This window comes from Odontesthes bonariensis, chromosome 14 (genome assembly GCF_027942865.1).
Source record: "Odontesthes bonariensis isolate fOdoBon6 chromosome 14, fOdoBon6.hap1, whole genome shotgun sequence".
In the NCBI taxonomy this organism is placed as follows: Eukaryota; Metazoa; Chordata; class Actinopteri; order Atheriniformes; family Atherinopsidae; genus Odontesthes; species Odontesthes bonariensis.
Genome location: NC_134519.1, coordinates 8,868,153 through 8,886,122, shown reverse-complemented (window position 1 = coordinate 8,886,122; position 17,970 = coordinate 8,868,153). Strand labels below are relative to the sequence as shown.

Here is a 17,970-nt window from a genome sequence, read left to right as displayed (position 1 = left end):
GGGCCCTGGGGGGGGGCACAAATGGCATGAAAGCCATCAACTGTGATGAATACAGATACCGGCAGTGATGAATAGCAGAGGAGACCTTGCACGTACAAATCAAAACTAAATATGGCAGCTATGAGGAACTGTTTGTCAGTATTGTAATTAGGATTTTACTGTTATTCAGGCTGGTGCCATTTCGGTGCTCTTAGGTGGGCGTTAATGGAGCCGGTGCTAACAATTTGCTTTTGTGGAAGCTGATGCATTATTTGTTATAATTACATAAGTGGTTTAATGACTTTTCCAAGTCAATTTTTGTTCAAATTAAATGACATATTTTACATTAAAGCAAAGAGTTGCTACTAACTGCAGATGGCTGTAGCTTAAAAAAAAAAAAAAAAAAAACAGAAAACAGACGGATCCACAGCACGGACACATCAATCCTTTGAAAACTTAATCACATTTTAACTACTGATTTTATCTGATTTTATCTATTGTTCTTATTTCTTTCTTTTTTGTTTAAAATTTAAATCATGCTTTTTATTTCTATTGTTTTAATGTATCTGTAAAGCACTTTGAATCGCCCTGTAGTTGAATTGTGCTATACAAATAAACTTGCCTTGCCTTTCTTTTGTTTCTATTTTCTGATTCACATGGAACCGTGATTATCGCAACAAACATTTCCAAAAGAAATGAAATATGTGACTTTAATGCGTTACGTGTGCTTGCATGTTACAGAGTGACCGTTTCCAATCGGGGATTTCTGCGGACATCTATGGTTCAGACGCCGTGTCCTCCTCTCAGAAGTCATCCCCCTCCAGCATCTCGTCTTTCCAGCAGAGACCTCCGTCCGACCAGCTCCTCGCCACACAGGCCGACGGTGACCTTCTCCTGGGGGCCCTGAGGCAGTACCTCTCCGGGCACCTCTCCCTGCCCAGTGGGGGGGTGAGCCCCTCTGAGCCGGATGCCCCCTCTCTGCGCCTCAGGCCCTTCTACAGCAACGGCGTAGAAAATCCCGGGTCCACCAAATCCAGACTTCTGAAGATGGGACGAACCCAGGGGGCTTCAGCCAAAGAGCCGCTCACGACTGTGGATGGTGCGTGTTTTTTTTTTTTTTGTTTTTTTTTAAAGCATGATGGATTAAATCGCAGAAATGTTTTTTTGTGTTGTTACTCAATGTTGAATCAAACAGAATATCCTGCCTCAAGCTGGGAAAACCTGAGTCTGAACTCATTGTGGTGGCTGGAGCTGGATAACAAACTGAAACAGCTGTTGGTGTCTTTGCTTTATTTTTTTAAAATTTCTTCTAAAATACTAAAAGGTTGATGTTTTGTAGTTGTTTCTCACACTTTACCTTTACTTTAGTTTATTCTTTCCTGGGCATTTGAATCTGCAGTAAAGGATTATTATTCAGATCTTTTTGATGTGGTAAAAGGGAAAACTTGCTGATTGAGACACCAAAGCAACATGATTTATATGGACCTGTTTGTTTTGTGCCCACTGAATATCCAGACCCATCTCAACTTCCTTTGTTTTATTCACGTCTCCCAACTTAAAAATCGTGCTCTTCAGCTGCAAAGTGCTTTTATTGCGCAGTGTCGTTAGAGTTTGAGACTTAAAGCGAAAGCAGCTTTCTGCTCTGACTGAAAGCATTGCCAGTAAAGATGTAGCTCTGATGAATTCACTGTAAGGCTTCGTAAAGATGAAAGTTGTTGCAAATTCAGCTTAAAGTAGGGATTTCTTTTTTTTTTTTTTTAAACCGATTACAAGTACTTACCTTTTAGCAGAGGTGGGTAGAGCAGCCAAAAATTGTGCTCAAGTAAAAGTACTGTTACTTCAGAATAATATGACTCAAGTAAAAGTAAAAAGTAGTCATCCAAATAATTACTTGAGTAAGAGTAAAAAAGTGCTTGGTGAAAAAACTACTCAAGTACTGAGTAATTGTTGAGTAACGTCTGATTTATTTGTGAACACAAGCATTCAATCAGACAGACAAAAATACTAAATAATCATCTTTAGGCAAATTAGAGTTCATTCAATTGATAAAATAAATTCAAATGAATTACTTACAAAATAGCTTAAATTAAAATAATCCAGGTAAATTCAAGAACTTCAATAAAAAATAAGAGACTTAGGAAATGTTTAAAACATGTAACCCATATGTAACCTAAAAAACAAACATTCACCTATCCATGGGGGAAAAACGAGTTTAGGAAACTTACTGCTACATGTTTTGGTTTGTTTTGGTTGACACAGAAGACACATAATGTAGCTGCTGTTTCTCACTCTTTGTAAGGTAAACATGCTTTCAGTATGAGGCCTCGTCTGCGTCTTCATTTCCCACCGTTGGTTCTGACATTTTTCATCTGTTTCTTTGTTTGTTTGCTACGACTGCTAATGCTAAAGCTAACCCGTCCCGCCGCTGAGATTGAGTATGGTCACGTGACGAGACTGCACGGCTACGTTTGATTGGTGAAACACAGTCAGGTGGTCAGAATAAAACATTAAAATGAGGCGTACGCGGGGGGATAAAAATAATGAGGCGTAGAATACCAAAGAGGTAAGAAGAAAAGTAACCAGCTCATTGTAGCCTAATGTAGCGGAGTAAGAGGACAGTTTCTGCTGCACAAATCTACTCGAGTAAAAAGTAAAAAGTATAGAGATTTAAAACTACTCCTAGAAGTATAATTTTATTTATTTTTTATTTTTATTTTTTTCAAAAACTTACTCAAGTAAATGTAACTCGTTACTACCCACCTCTGCCTTTTAGTACTTACGGATATGAGTACTAATCAAGGCCATTACAGTTCTTTCAATTAAACACATTTTATTTTTATTTAGGCATATTCAACCCAAATTCAACTGCACTTTGTGCATTTTAGTCATATAAAACTACTCTATATTGTTTAAACATTTTAACTTTCACAAACACACTGCAGGAAAATGAAGCTTCCATCACGCTGGTGTCGGTTCTGTAGTATCGGAACACTTTAATGAGTATTGAGTGCATCGGTGCATCCCTATCTTAAAGGGTCCCCTTTCACATTGTCACAATCTTCTTGGGTCCATCCATCCATTAGCTATACCTCCTTTAAGTTTGGAGGGGTCACAAGTTGAGATTAAGAGCTCCAGAGCAGCATAAAGACCTAGAAGTCCCAATTCAAAGATTGGACTTTAAATCTCAAAGAGGAGAAAAAACTCCTCTTTAAAAACTGTATTTACTTAGGCTGACTCCCCTATTGTCCCCCTCTGTCCTCCAGAGAGATTCATCAAGAACGTTTTGAAGAATGTTGGCAGGCAGCACGTGAACATGGATGAGCTGACGCCGCAGGACTTGGACCAGCTGTCGAGGCTGATAGCCGACGCCCTGCAGGTGGTCGACCGGGACCAGGGACTAAACGGGGCTCTGATCCGGGTTAGAGGCCCTGGACCGAGAGACCTGGAGGGAGAGCTGAGTGTTGGTGAGGAGGAGGCCGACGGGGATGAGGGAGAAGAGAAGTTGCAGCACAATACGCCCACTTTAAGTCCTCAGGAGAGCACTTCTGTGTCGCCGGCAGCGCTACAAGGTAATTTCATCCAGATTAATTTAGTGTTTTCACATGATTAAAGTATTGAGTAAATGTTTGAAAGGATACGTACGTAATTATGTGCTAAGTTTTTTTTAAAAAACAAACAAACTTGCCACAAGCATGCAACATAAAAATCAATGTAAGGGTAAATAAGCTTTCTATGCTCGGTGCAGCCAGTGGTAATGGTTCCGTGTCCGCTGAGGCCTCTCAGGCTAAAAATGTGCTCACAATTAGTGAAAGTACTCAGCCGATCATTTAACATCACAAATTGAATAAATGTATTCCAAAGCTAAGGCTTGGCTGCAGATGTTTTTTTTTTTTTTTTTTTTTCCAGCATTAATGAAAAATGACATTTCCAGGGGAGCTAATTCAGATCAGGAAATGTAATTACAACAAGCGGCTCTCAGTTCAGTTTTCTACATGACTTCATTTAACTTTTCTTCTTCGGTCTTCTCTCTGGACACAGATGCATGAACTCCTTTTCTTTCTCTCCACAGAGCGCCACATCAATGCAGAGGAGGACAATGCGAAGGACAAGGTAAGCAAGTGTTGTGAAAAGACAAATAACAACCACTCGACCTGCAGCTTTCTAAAGAACTTTAAATTCTTCTTTTACATCGGCTACCTTACAAAGATGAAGTGAGTGTCCAGGGACTTCGGCGAGAACGCAGTGTTCCTCAGAGGGGCTGATTTACCGACTGGATCTAAAAAAGCTTGTGAATCAAGTCAGATTTTGGTTCTGAAACATTTTGTAAAGGCAACCTTCCTTTAAAATGCTGCTCTGCTGTTATGATGGAATGCATTTTGATTACATCGGTACAACATTTAGATTGTTAAAATCGGATTAGATTTACTGCTACCTCTTTACCACCTGGCTCATGTGGTGATTACGCTACTTTTAAAATCACTGTGATGTGATATTTATATAAAAATGTCTACCGGAGACGGACTGGAGATAAAAGACTAAAAGTCTTGATTTCCCCTCAAGGGGATGTTTGACCCTGCAAAGCTAGGATGGCATCTACACTCAGTGGGGTTACATGGCACTGAAAGGATCAGATTATTGGCTAAATTACAATAAGACTGAGTTATTAAGTGCATGTAGACACCTTAATCCAGTGTTTCTCAATTATGGGCCTCGGGACCCACTGCCCTGCATGTTTTCGATGTTTCCCTCCTCCAGCACACCTGATTCAAATGAATGGCTCCTGATCAGGCCACTGCAGAGCTTGATGACGAGTTGATCATTTGAATCAGGTGTGCTGGAGGAGGGAAACATCGAAAACATGCAGGGCAGTGGGTCCCGAGGCCCAGAATTGAGAAACACTGGAAGGGGTCTACATGAACTTAATAACTCAGTCTTATTGTAATTTAGCCAATAATCTAATCCAATAAACCAATAAGCCTTAATCTGACAAGAAATTGGATCGGATTACTCGCGGTCGGATTAAGACCCCGAGGTAACTCGGTTGAAAGTCAAACTAAACGTGTTTGCAGACGGGTGAAGCACGTGGTGAATTGGACTTTGCGAAACAAACAACGCGATGGAGAATGCTCCGTTGTGCATCGCGTTTGTGCAACAACTAGCTCATCACAGACCAAATGTAGAGGGACGTAGCTTAATCTTGCTCTTCGTATCGGGGTATGACACGCTTTGTGCTTATGATCCCATTCATTCACCACCATATATCCAAGGATAATTACCCTTGCTCAGCTCATTCTGATTGTAATTTAGCCAATAATCCGATCCTTTCAGTGCCATGTACCCCACTGAGTGATGCATGGAAAGCTAAACTTTTGTCACCATTAAAGATAAGCAAGGCGTCCACAATTTAATTAGACGGTGCACAAATTCACTCCATTTGAAGACGAGACCAAGAAAATCACTCGGGATACCCTTGACCTGGAGATTGAGACGGATGGAGAGATGGAAAGTATACAGCATGGAGCCCCAAAAGCATAGAGTAGAGTGGCAGACACTAGATTTGGATAAGCATGGTATGATGGGTGTGAAAACTATGATGGCAATCACCTAGAATAACTACTGACAAAGGTGATGGGTAACATGATACAGGCGTGTGTGTGGCAGTCAACAACCGAACGTTGGGGTACTGTCAAACAAATATTAGCACTTTCCTTCAGCTTATTGCAACAAGTGGAACAAACTGCCAGTGGAGATTAAACTTTCACCAAATGGAGACATTTTTAAATCCAGGTTAAAGACATTTCTGTTCTCATGTGTCTATGCATGAAATATCTTTTCACTTATCTAGACTGTTGCTTGTTTTTAAATCCATTTAAATGATTTTATTTGTTTCTCTTTATATTCTTTTATGTATTTTAATGCTTCTTGCACTCCTGCTGCAATGCATTTATTTTATGTAAAGCACTTTGAACTGTTTGTACATGAAATGTGCTATATGAATAAATTTGATTTTTATTGGAAACGGTCGTGGTGTTAAAACGAGGTGGTCGAAGGACCGAGGAAAAGACGATCCGGCTGCGATAAGAATCCGACAACACTTAAACTCAACTGTAATGTGGGTCTGAAGCACCTTGAGGATTTAGCCAATTATGTTCTCACAACTTTATATATTTCTCATCTTAGTGTGAGATGTAAAATATTTACGATTAAGGTTGTTTATGTGAAATAAGAAGGCTCAGAAGTGAAGCTTTACTTTCCTGAAGGATAGTCCAGTGTTTTCGGTACTAAAGGAGATGATAAAAGAGACATTGAAGCATTGGTTTAGAGAATTTAATCGGCTCCTATCACAGCTGCTTTGATGATTCCAGGTGTTTTGTGGAGTTGGGAAGCTTCCTAAGGAGCAAGAACTCTTTGGCACGTGAAAAGTGGAAAAAAAAAAAAACTGACAGGCATCGATTTACTGAAACTCTGCTAACTTTAATGTAACAGCCAGCTCATTGCTGCAGTGTGGGGACAAAAAGGCCGCAAACAAAAGCCCACAGTATATTTTAGTCTTAATGGAAAGTGGTTCAATTACCGCTCAGTCCTGTGCCAAACGATTCTGCGGCGCGCGGAGATGTAAATCCGCCACGCTGCGCTCGGGGCTGCAGGAGTGAGCACAGCTCGGTCGGCTCGATAAATAGATTTTCTTCAAGTCTCAGAAAATAGCCTGCTGGATGGTGAAATGCCACCCCTGTTTGTGGTAGACTGCAGGGTTGTCATGAGGAGCATCCCGTCGGGTGACCACTTTTTGCATCTGGCCGTGTTCTCGTTGGGGATATGGAAATATTCGTCTTTATGTTACTTTTCTTTGCGTCATTGTTCTTATTTCTTAGATTGTGTCGAATGTTTCAACGGTCCCCCAGCACTGCTCCATCTTCCTAACTCCCCAAACAGTTTGGAGTTGTAAAGGAGATTAGATTTTGAAGTGCTTTTTAGATGGAACAAAGTCGATTTTTGGCCCAGCGTTGCTGCTACTGTGACATTTGGCTCCTGACAAGAGGAACAATTACCCCGAGGCATGGACTTGAAGAACAATAGCATATTATAACCACATTTAGTACAGACACTGACAAGTTGGCTTTTCTTTTAATTTGAGGCAATTATGTCCTCATGCCTGTAGCTGCAGAACACCGGCACTTTGACATCTACTGGGAAAAAAAAAACTCCCACCTGTTCAGTTTCAACAGTTTAGACAAAAGATCCTGAAGATAAGTCTCCATGTCTGTCATGATAAAGGTTAAACACAATGTGCGTCTGAGTTTGAAAGAAAGTGTTTGATCTTTCAGTGCTTTGTCTAGATGTTGCTTAACTTGAATAATCTCAACATCCTTTTTCTGAATCTGTAGAAGTATAAGGGGGGTGACAACTTCTGTTTCCCCTTCAATTCAAGGAATATTTAAACTCATTATCGTACAACTTCATATTTGTTTAATTCAAATTCCAACAATACAGTGTTATTAAAGGGATAGTTCGCCTCTTTTGACAAGAAGCTGTATGACATCCCATACTAGCAATATCATTTCTGAACATTTTCTTACCCCCTGCTGCGTCCTGTGAGCCGAGTTCCAGCCTCGTTTTGGCGTTGACGAAAGCAGTCCGGCTAGTTGGCTGGGGCAATTGTGAGGTCTGACTTTTTCCTGGAGAACAATTTTGTGATGAAAATGTATTACTCTTTTGAACACATATTGTTTTGAGAAGCAAAACGCTTTATTTTTTTAAACTCCAGCTAGCCGGACTACCTTCATCAATGCCAAAACGAGGCTGGAACTCGGCTCACAGGACGCAGCAGGGGGTAAGAAAATGGCTGTGTTCGAAACAAGATACTTCTACTACTTCTACTACTCCTACTAACTTTTTGAGTTAGTATGCGAGTTTGAGTAAGCGAGAAGTTTCCGGATGCATACTAGATTCGCCGAAATGTTGGGTATGCATCATGAGGTTACTACTCGTACTCAAACTACCCAAGATGCAACGTAACGTGACGTCGCCGATCGTCATTTCCTGTCAAAACGGCAGTTTCAAGTTAGCTACAATGAGGGTAGGTTCACTTCCTGTTTTCAAAACAAAAGCACCAATTGCATCGTAATGGCTTTCCCTATGATAAAAGGCAACGGGTATTTTATTTTTTGAAAATAACAGGAAGTGCGTTGCTCACTGCGACTAGCTTTAGTAGTGGCGAATTCGTGGGAACAAAATTGTAAATAGCCGGTATTTTGTCAGATTTTCAACACGTTGGGGATCTAAACGACTACTTTCTCACCTGAAAATGTTTCAAATGTTGCTAAAGTTTACAGAGTTTAGAGCTTAAGTGAAATCAGCTTCAGGTTGGCTGATTTCGGCTCGGGCAGGAGCGAAATGCATTGTGGGTAAACGCTCTGCATACTGTCTGATCGATGAGTATGTAGTATGCGGTTTCAAACACAGCCAATGTTCAAAAATGATATTGCTAGTATGGAATGTCATACAGCTTCATGTCAAAAGAGGCGTTATTGTGTTTAAAATGTGATGTACAACAGATGGTGAAATGGATTATTATGGGATACACCAGTGTTTTAAAAGCTTAAATCCTCTGGGGCAGTCAGACATTTAATGTTGATCTCGGGTTACTACACCACACAGAATATTTCCTTTGGTCTTTTTATGCAGGTGCAGAGCAGCAGCCTCTTTGCCAAACTCCTCGCCTACCTTGACAAAGCCCCTTTCAACGGCCCCCCCTCCACGAGGAGCCGCTACGACGTTGCCATGGAGACGCCCAGAAGCCAGCACGTGGGCCTGGAAAATGTCCAGAGTCGCACCAGCGAGGCAGGAGTGACGGTGCAGAAGAAGGACGCCACCCAGGCCGTGGAGGAAGTGTCCGAAGTGGAGGGCTGGATCAAGGAGGTGGTGCCGCCTCCGGCTGCTGTCGTGTACGAGGAGCCCCACAGAAAGACGATGCACGTCCCCGAGCTCCAGCTGGACGTCAAAGCCGGCAGGAAGAAGCCGGACGATGACGTCTTTGGTTACGTCATCACCGACACGGAGTAAGTACGAAGTTGGTGTCGCAAAGGTGGCGAAGCTGGATTTTAAGCCAGATAATTTGAGATGTTTAGAACTGGTCCTGTTTGGTTCAAATGGTGACGGCTGACTTCCTTCAAGATTAGAGGGCCGACGTGTCATCGGCTGGTTGGCGGGGCCACAGATCCTCATTAACTGAAGGAGGAAAAAGGTCATGAGAGGGTTTAGGTTTTAAAGATTGATAGCTGTTGGTGAGGGACTTTGAGATAAATAAGTGAGTAAGCATCTTTTTTAAAATAAATAAATACACCAAAACAAATAACCCTGAAATTGAAGGACTGTGGCAAAGAAGACCAAAAAATTACAACCGTGTCTTTTCTATGATGAATAAAACTTCATGGAAATTCATCGTGGAAAACTCGTGCTGTATTAAATTGTTTTTGTGACTGTATCTCCTATTGCTGTACCCAACATGGGAATGAGTAAATAATTCTTACTGCTCTTCTCACGGATTAATCTAAATGGATTTATTCGAGGCGGCAGATAATTAAAGGGGAACTGCGGTATTTTCAACATTAAGCCTCTTTTCTGAGACGTCTGCAATGTTTTAGAACCCCCCTCACTGCTTTTTTGATGTTTACTGCTGTCTCCGGTATTTGCCTAATTTTGATTCTTCTCAACCTGCTTCAGAACGGCAAGTCATGCGCATGTCTAGAAAGGTCCGTAAAAGCACAATAAACGTCCGTTTTCAAAATAATCAACTCATCGGAGTGGTTACTGGTGTGCACTGGTAATCCATATCAAATTTCATGGCGAAAAGTTGCTTCTGTCGTGTTTTATTTGACATTTTGTACTGGATGTTCGTTGATATTACTCCGCCACCGCTAAGAAAATAGTGCGAGCATGAACGAGCTGCCTCTTTTCTGACGTCACAGAAAAGAGGCTTAATGTTGAAAATACCGGAGTTCCCCTTTAAGTAGAACATTTCTATTCAAGCTTTCATATCGGTGTCCTTTCAGAGACGGACTACTTTCCATTTATCTGACAGCAACTCAGAACCTCTGCTTTGTTTGTGAACGAGCAACACTTTGTACCACGGCACAAGTACTAAAAATAAAGGGCAGGTAGAGTAGTGGTTTGGTTAATTAGACTTTATCTCCTTTTCAGAGAAATCTGACTAAATCCATCATTAAATAAATGACGGTGCTCTCCAAATACTCCTGCACTGTGGATTCCCTTTCTTTTTTAGAGGTCCAGCATTGAAGCCTTCCGTTAAGCACTCGACCCAAATAAATTGGACCAAACCGATGGCAGGACTTGGGTTAAGCAGTCGCCATTCATCTCACTTGTACAGCTGACTATGCTCGGGTAAAGGCAGCGGTAGAAAGGACTGTTTTGTTTTATTAAACTAACTTCTGCCAGCTCCTACGATGCAAAGCCTAGTGCGGCCCTCTAGCATGAATAAGCCATCAAACACAATGCTGTTCACCGCAACAAAATGCTGCAGCTATAAAGAAAGGAACTATTGATTATAGAGTCAATTCTGACCCCATAGTACTAGCATGAAGCTACAGTTTGGGAGCAATGTGCTTCTTGGCTTTGTAAATCACATGCAGGTCAGAAGCGGTCAACAAACGTGAGGTAAACATTAGCACGAGGTAAACGTTAGCACGAGGTAAACGTTAGCGCGAGGTAAACCTCAGCACAAGGTAAACTTCAGCAAACAGTAAACTCACAGTAAAACATTATACTTGCTAGATTTGCAACCTGTTGGAGTGAAAGTTTTCTTTTGTCAGGCGTACGTTTAGCACATCTCAAATTTGATGTGTGGTAGAAAAGGATTCTATAAAGCCTTTAGCATTGTCATTCCTCATTAGATGTGCCCTCCAATCTTTTGTAAATCTGTGTGAACTGTTGCAGCCTTGTCAGGTATGTCTGAATTGAAGCCATATATATTTATATACTGTTGCTTTAACGGAACAAATAAAGGCTTTAATGTAATATTTCCCAAGGCTAAAATTGGCTTTACAAGAAATTGAATACAAAACTACTTATATGTAAGAATACACTAGATTGTCCTTCAACTGCACAATGTAATATGATGAAATGGTCTGAGGTGACTCTTATCCAAACACATGTAACGCTTTTACTTACATTTCTAATCTTGCCTATCGATTTTATTCAGTCCCCAGTCTGTCTAAACTGATTGGCCTCAGTTCTGAAGTATAACCTAAAGCTGAGTCTGACTGTTGACATGAATCCCCGCTTCACCGTTTCTAAGGACTAACATTGAGTCTTTTAGTCCATTATATGCTCGACATGCGTTAAAAGCTTTGCATTTGCATTGTAAACAGGTTGAATATGATAGAAGTATGTTGTTTTTTTTCCCTGTTGGCTTGAGAAACCTTTTACCTGAGGTCACAGCCTTTGTGATGATAGATGAATGTTTTAGCCTCTGTAAGAATTAAATGTGAGGGGAAAATAAATACCAGACTCATTTGAACACTTATTAGTAACGATCAACAAGATCTCTGATTGGTGCAGAAAATGAGACCATCGTCTGTTCCTTAGTTGATGATGTAAAGGGAGGAAAAATTCTCAGCCATCACAGCTTAGGTGAACCTCATGGAGAGCAAATATCACCCAGCATGCAGCAACGGCAGGCTGTCGTTTCTCTTATTTCTCATATTTTTCTCTCCAACTTATTCAGACTAAGGACGGGGGATATTTTCAAACTGATTTATCCATTCCTGATGTTGTAGCTGGAAGGCTTTCAGAAGTCCTCGCTCTTGATTGTGAAACTTCTGCAGGTGGAGCCCTCAAGGTCTTTGTGGCACATCTATCCTGTTACTTGTCATTGAAAGCTGTGCAGTAAAAACTGCATAAATGTTGTGTTGGAGTGGAAAAACATGTTTGTGATGTTGTGGAGGTCACGCTCAAAGCTGTTTTTTTTTTTTCATGAGCACAATGTGCCGCACGTTTCTCTGGAGAAACCTTCACCCTCCTTTACATTACTGAACTTTCCTCATGACCTCATTATGATAGAAATGATCAACCCAAAGTCTGATAACTACGGCCTTCAAAAGCTGTTTTCTTCCTCAAAATCCTTCTTCCTCATGCTATTAAGCTGCTCTGCTTCACAGCTGCAGCTTTATTTGAATCAAATAAGTCTTCATATACTAAAACCGGATGCCTCAACAAGGTGAACACAAAGCTTTTTATTTGGCTTAAATGTTTTGTGCAGATGAATAAATAGTCGGCGCTTATATGTAAAACAGGGTAAATATGTTAAGTTTATGGTTTATGTGAGGCATTGTCATGTGGAAGCATCACAGAAAAATAAGCAAATTTGATTCGGTTTTGAAAAGAAAATGAGCAGTTCTTTCTGCTCTGAGATGCGACGGGTGTGTCGACTGAAGATGACGAATGACGCTCCTTAACTGAACCTAACGACCTGGATTTGAAACCAAATGACAGAATATTTCCACACCTGTGGAACGACATGCCTACAATAGTAAACTTAGCGTTGTGGGTACATATTCCCGGAGAAACTCTCCAGATATCAGCGGTATTAAGAGATCAGATTTTATTGTCATGCATACACACGAAATTTGTCCTCCGCTTTTAACCCATCCAGGTTGGCACCTGTTGACACACACATGAACATGTTCACACACTCAGAGACAGATGTCAACCTGGAGCGGTGGGCAGCCGTTCACAGCGCCCGGGGAGCATTAGAGTACGGTGCCTTGCTCAAGGGCACCTCGGCCGTGACGAGGAGGTGGACTGACACCCCATCCAGCTGTCACTTTCATCAATCTTTTTGAGTGGTGAGAAGTGGAAGTTGAACTGCCAACCTTCCAGTTATCGGAAGACTGACTAACCACTAATCCACTGAGCCACGGCCGCCTCAGCTGGGGGGAAGGAGCCGGCACCAACAGTCACTGCCGGGTGTAAATGGTTAACATCTACAATCATCCACCGTCTTCAGTTCTGTGAGCATGTAAGGCTGTGGTGCGCATTAAAGGCGGGGTAGGGGATCTTTTTCTGGAACATTTTTTTACATATTGCTTGAAATACTCTTCACACCCCCATTGCAACCAATTAGTTAAAAGTTTTGACACAAATATGAAAAGTTTTAGTGGCCTCTAGAACGTACAATCTAGGAAAAACACTATCCAATCATACTGAACGGACCGTTCACAATGATTGGATACTGATGCCGTCCATCAAACTGCAATCTGCTCCTCCCTCCCCCTCCTTCCCCCTGTGCGCGTACCCTGCTCCGGGAACGAATTACGCGTCCAGAAGCTTGGCAGGAAGCTAAACTAGAGCCAGCTTGGCTAGCACCTAGCATTATTAAACGTATAGTTAGCATATACTAAATACAGCAACGATCGATGCTTGCTGTCAGAACAGCGCTCGTGCACCGTCGTGCTCGTGCGCGTTCATGTACTCTAGAGGCGTGCCTTCTGGGGGAAAGTGAAGAAAAGGGTTGGGACTTTTTTTTACCTGTGTATTTTCAAAATGCAGCTTCGCTGAACTCAAAATCCAGGATTTCCTACCCTACCTTAAGTGGGCTCCTCATCTCAATGTTTCCTTTAAATTTAAGTATGGAATTTTAACATGGGGCTGCACGTTGGTGTGGTGGTTAGCACCGTCACCTCACAGTAAGAGGGTTCCAGGTTCAACTCCCGGCTGGGGCCTCCGCCTCCGGCTTACTACCACTGTCCAAAATTAATTAATTAATTTAATTAAGTGGCCCTATGATTGACTGACAACCTGTCCACGGTGCACCCCGCCTCTCGCCTGATGACCCCTGGGATAGGCTCCAGCCCCTCCGCGACCCGACCAACAGATTAAGCGGGTATAGAAAATGGATGGATGGATGCAGTTTTAACATTTATTGAAGAGTCACATCAAATCTGGCAATGCAGCTCCTTCCCAATGGCTTGTGTGGAGGTTTGCTGAGTTGCAGATGTTTTCGCGTTCATTTGCGCACTTCTGTGAAACTATTGATGATGATTTCTATACTTGTACTACCACTTTCTGAACATCGCTGTTGCCCCCAACCTTACCCTGGTCTGCAGCTCAGGATCCAAGTTTAAAATGAAAATTTGTCAACTGTAAACCAGATGAAACGGTAACAAAGCTATAAAGCTGACGGTATCCAAAATGGAATCCCATAGTGGCTCTGCTTCTAAAAGCTGGGACTTTACTTTGACCATCACCTTTCTGATCTCCCCACGTAATCTTTGGCTCTTTCTGAAAGTGTAAAAGCTCTGCAGTGTCTTTTCAGGAATGCCCTGGTCTTATCTGATGGTTGTGATAAGAGATCTATGCGATTGTGTAGGTTGGAGGGCTTGTTGCCTTTTAAATTCAAGGCGCAGCCGCCATGATGTCACCTGTTTTTGAGCTGTCGTTTTGTAGCCTTAAGTTTGCTCGTTGGCGTTTCAGGTTTTTATGGAGCTGTAAGTGATCCCCATTTGACATAAGCATGGATCTGAAGAGTGATGCTCGGCTGGACAGGAATATGCATCTTAAGGGCATTACATCTGTTCTACTATAGAATTATTTTCAAAAGGACCACTAACTGGGCGCTCGCATCGAAAGCGACCAAAATCGCCTGTGGTCGCTCACAATGTGCCGCCTGCACAGCAAAACTAGCGACGAAGAGGCAGGGCTTTCAAATAGCAGGCATATAATCCATCTATACATCGGTTCCCTCTTTCACTATGGATCGCACTCTGGGCAGCCTTCTTTGTGTTGCATCTGCATATTTGCGATGGAAACGCCGGCCCCGTTGACGTCGGCCTCTTCACGGAGAATTTCACCGGCTGATTCAGGAGCTCCGCTTCCATGATGTTTGGGTCCCGGCGCTATTTACGACTGGATAAAAGCCAGTTCGAGCATCATGTTGTTTTTTTGATCGTCTCTGTAGACAAATAGGCTTGTGTCGTACATGTCACGTCCATGGGGTTTTCCCCATGTTTTTAGTTTTATGTTTCATCATGTTTTAGGTTGTCATGTCTTGGTTTTTGAGTTCATGTCTTGTTTTAGTCTTGCCATTGTTTTCCCTCACTTCCCATGTTCAGTTCAATAGTTTCACTCACGTCAGCTGCATTCATTGTCCCCAGCTGCACTCATTTGTCAATCACTCCCAGTTTAGTATTTAGTTCCCAGGCTCTCCTTTCAGTTGGTGATTTCCTTTCACCATTCCCTTCTTGCCACGTCTTAAGATAAGTGCTTTTTTGTTTTGTTTTGTTTTTCTTGTCACAGTTAAATCCATGTTTTTGATCCCACAATTTAGTGTTGTCATCCGGCTCAGCCGCGCCTTTTGTTAAACCCTGTTTTGTGAATAAACCCAGTTTGCTTTACACCTCTGGAGTCCGCATCCGTGTCCTGCCAACACCCAAACCTGACAGTACAACTCAAGTTGTACAGTGTCAACTACATTAATTAATTTATCCTCCATTGTTTTCCGCTTTTTCTGCCTTTTTCCACCTTCGGAATCCAGATCGGCCCACAATTGGCTGCCGCTCATTTGCATAAAGTTGAGCCTCTCTCAAAACGCGCCACTGACAACCTGCCGCTCACAGCGCGCTGCTCGCTGACGCCAGTCTACATTGAAGATTAATGGCAGCTGGCTGCCGCGGCCGGTCAAGACGCTTTTGGTGTGAGCGCCCGGTAGGAGGAGCGAATTTGGCTCATGAAACCATAAGAACTTGTGATGTCCTGGGGTTGTTGATGCATTTTTAGTCACCACCTCTTTGGCTTCACCTCTGTCCTGGGATGGCTGTCCATCTTTCATACAATCCATGGGGTTACCAAAAGGTTTTGGTCGTCAAAGAATCATTATCCGAGGGTTCTTCCTTTCCCATCTGTGGATGACGGTGTTCCCTCTTATTTGCTGTAACCAAACCAAAGTGTCAAAGTCAGTTTTGACCTTTTACATGAAGGCAGGGCTCCTCTAACTTCATGAAACAAACTCGGAGGCCGCGTTGCTCTGATCAGAGGTGAAAAGCTAAAAGTTTGAACATGTCCTCGATCACTTTTGCAGGGCAGGTGTCAGCCTTCCGTGTGCTCAGCACATTCCTTTCCAACCCTTCTCATTGACTCTTCAAAGGGTCTCTTGACATTTCTGTGACATAAATTAACTTCAAAAGAACGTTAAGTTCGTCCTTGACGGTTCACGTTCTGTCAAATCTCTTCTCGAGAGACTCGAGTGCAGCATCAACCACAACATGGAAAATGGCACTTTGGAATGCACTAGAGACGGGGGGGAAAAAAGCCCTTAAAGAAGTGCCTCTTTGTGAGGCAAATTTCTTCAGTGATGGAATATTTCCAATATTCGCGTCTTTCCAGACGCCCTTGCATGTTGTTTACTTCAACATCGGACTGCAGTGACGCTTATGGAGCGACTAATTTACCTGCATGACCAGATACAGTGTTCTACTACACTGTACTCTAAACCGAGAATGATGAAAACTGTGGGTGTGCAGCCAGGTCGGTGGCTTCCTGTTGCTTTGTACAGCCTCGACCCCTCATCATGCTGTGATCCTGAATGAGTTTTACACTTAAATCGGGTTCAGTTTAAAAGAAAAAGGCGTTGAAACCAAAAGGCAGCAGTGCAAAATGTACCGAACAAGGTGTAAGAAGCTTCCTTATTTGTATTATGGGTGCAGAAATGAGAGCTCGAGGCGGTTGTTCTTACACTTGTTGGCTCTTTCTTCCTGAAGGTGACTGGTTCAATTTAGAGAAGAGGATGTGAGGGGTGCACTAATCTGAGTTCACAAATGGCCTGAGGCGAAGGTTAGTCATCTATAGTCTCATGGATTGAATTAAATTTCAGTCTTTTTGGAAACTGTCCCTCCTCTTCTTGGCAGAAAAGTTGAAGCTTTACCAGGATGATCCATGAAGTTGGATTATAAGCTCCCTGCACTCTCAGAAAATAAAGTACAGAATTGTACCTTTAGGGGTACGAGGCTTGTCACTGGGGCAGTACCCTTGGAAGGTATAGTTTTGTACCCTTGTGGTTTGTACCTTACAGAGACCAATCTTGTACCTCTGGTGGCAATTTTGTTCCCTTATACTGAAGTAGCCTAACAAGGACTGTCTATTGTACCCCAGCATGTAGAAAAAAAGGTACATATAGGTACCTTTAGGTCCAATAATTAACCCTAGGGGGTACATTAGTATAGATTGTACCTCGGGGGACAAAAAAGGACTCGTACTGTACCCCTATTTCTGAGAGTGTGCACATTTTCTTTTTTCACTCAACTTCTGAGCGGTCACTCTTCTTTTGGGGAAATTTAAATACTCTGCTCTAAAAACCAAATGAGTGCTAAATGGCAAATATTAGCATGCTACCACTGGCATGTCAGAGGTGAAAGCCGAACATCGTTGGAAAATCTGGTTTTTAGTGAATTATTTCTTCCTTGTGAGAGAAAGAGAGGAGGGGGAGTGTGATTCACCACAGCTGGAGGAAAACTCCTGCTTCCTGACACACACCTTAAACCTTCCACCCATAAATGTTCTTTTTTTTTTTTTTTTTGTTTACTCCCACACATCTAATTTGAATAATGACTGCAGAAATCTATAAACCTATGATGGCTCTTACTTTTATAAGCAATTCATTCGTGCTTTTTTTCACTAATTAGTGAAATTGATAAAGAGGAAATTCGCTGCTAGATTTTCTTCTTGGTAATTCCTAAAGTCAAACAACGATCTCCAGTTGTGTGTATTGTGAATCTATCCACGATGCCCCTAAATGGGTTTCCTTAACCTGAAACATAGTTTTCACAACTGCTTTTTATCCCATTGGGGGTTAGTTTGACACGCTTTTTACATGATATATCAAGACTTCTGCAGAAGGTTTCACTGAAGTTATCTTTAGCTCTATGCTTTGCATAAAGAGCAACATTGACCCCACATCTACTCTGTTTCCTTATGTAAAAC

At 42.1% G+C, this 17,970-nt stretch overlaps 1 protein-coding gene across 1 annotated transcript in view; it reads left to right on the top strand.

Moving 5' to 3' along the window:
- LOC142398666 (receptor-type tyrosine-protein phosphatase N2-like) overlaps positions 1–17,970 on the top strand; it is a 295,961-nt gene that overhangs the window by 55,279 nt on the left and 222,712 nt on the right. Inside the window, exons 6-9 of the mRNA XM_075482757.1 lie at positions 721–1,078; positions 3,243–3,548; positions 4,049–4,089; positions 8,665–9,038. Of these exons, the coding sequence (XP_075338872.1) occupies positions 721–1,078; positions 3,243–3,548; positions 4,049–4,089; positions 8,665–9,038 (1,079 nt within the window). The remainder of the gene's footprint in view (positions 1–720; positions 1,079–3,242; positions 3,549–4,048; positions 4,090–8,664; positions 9,039–17,970) is intronic.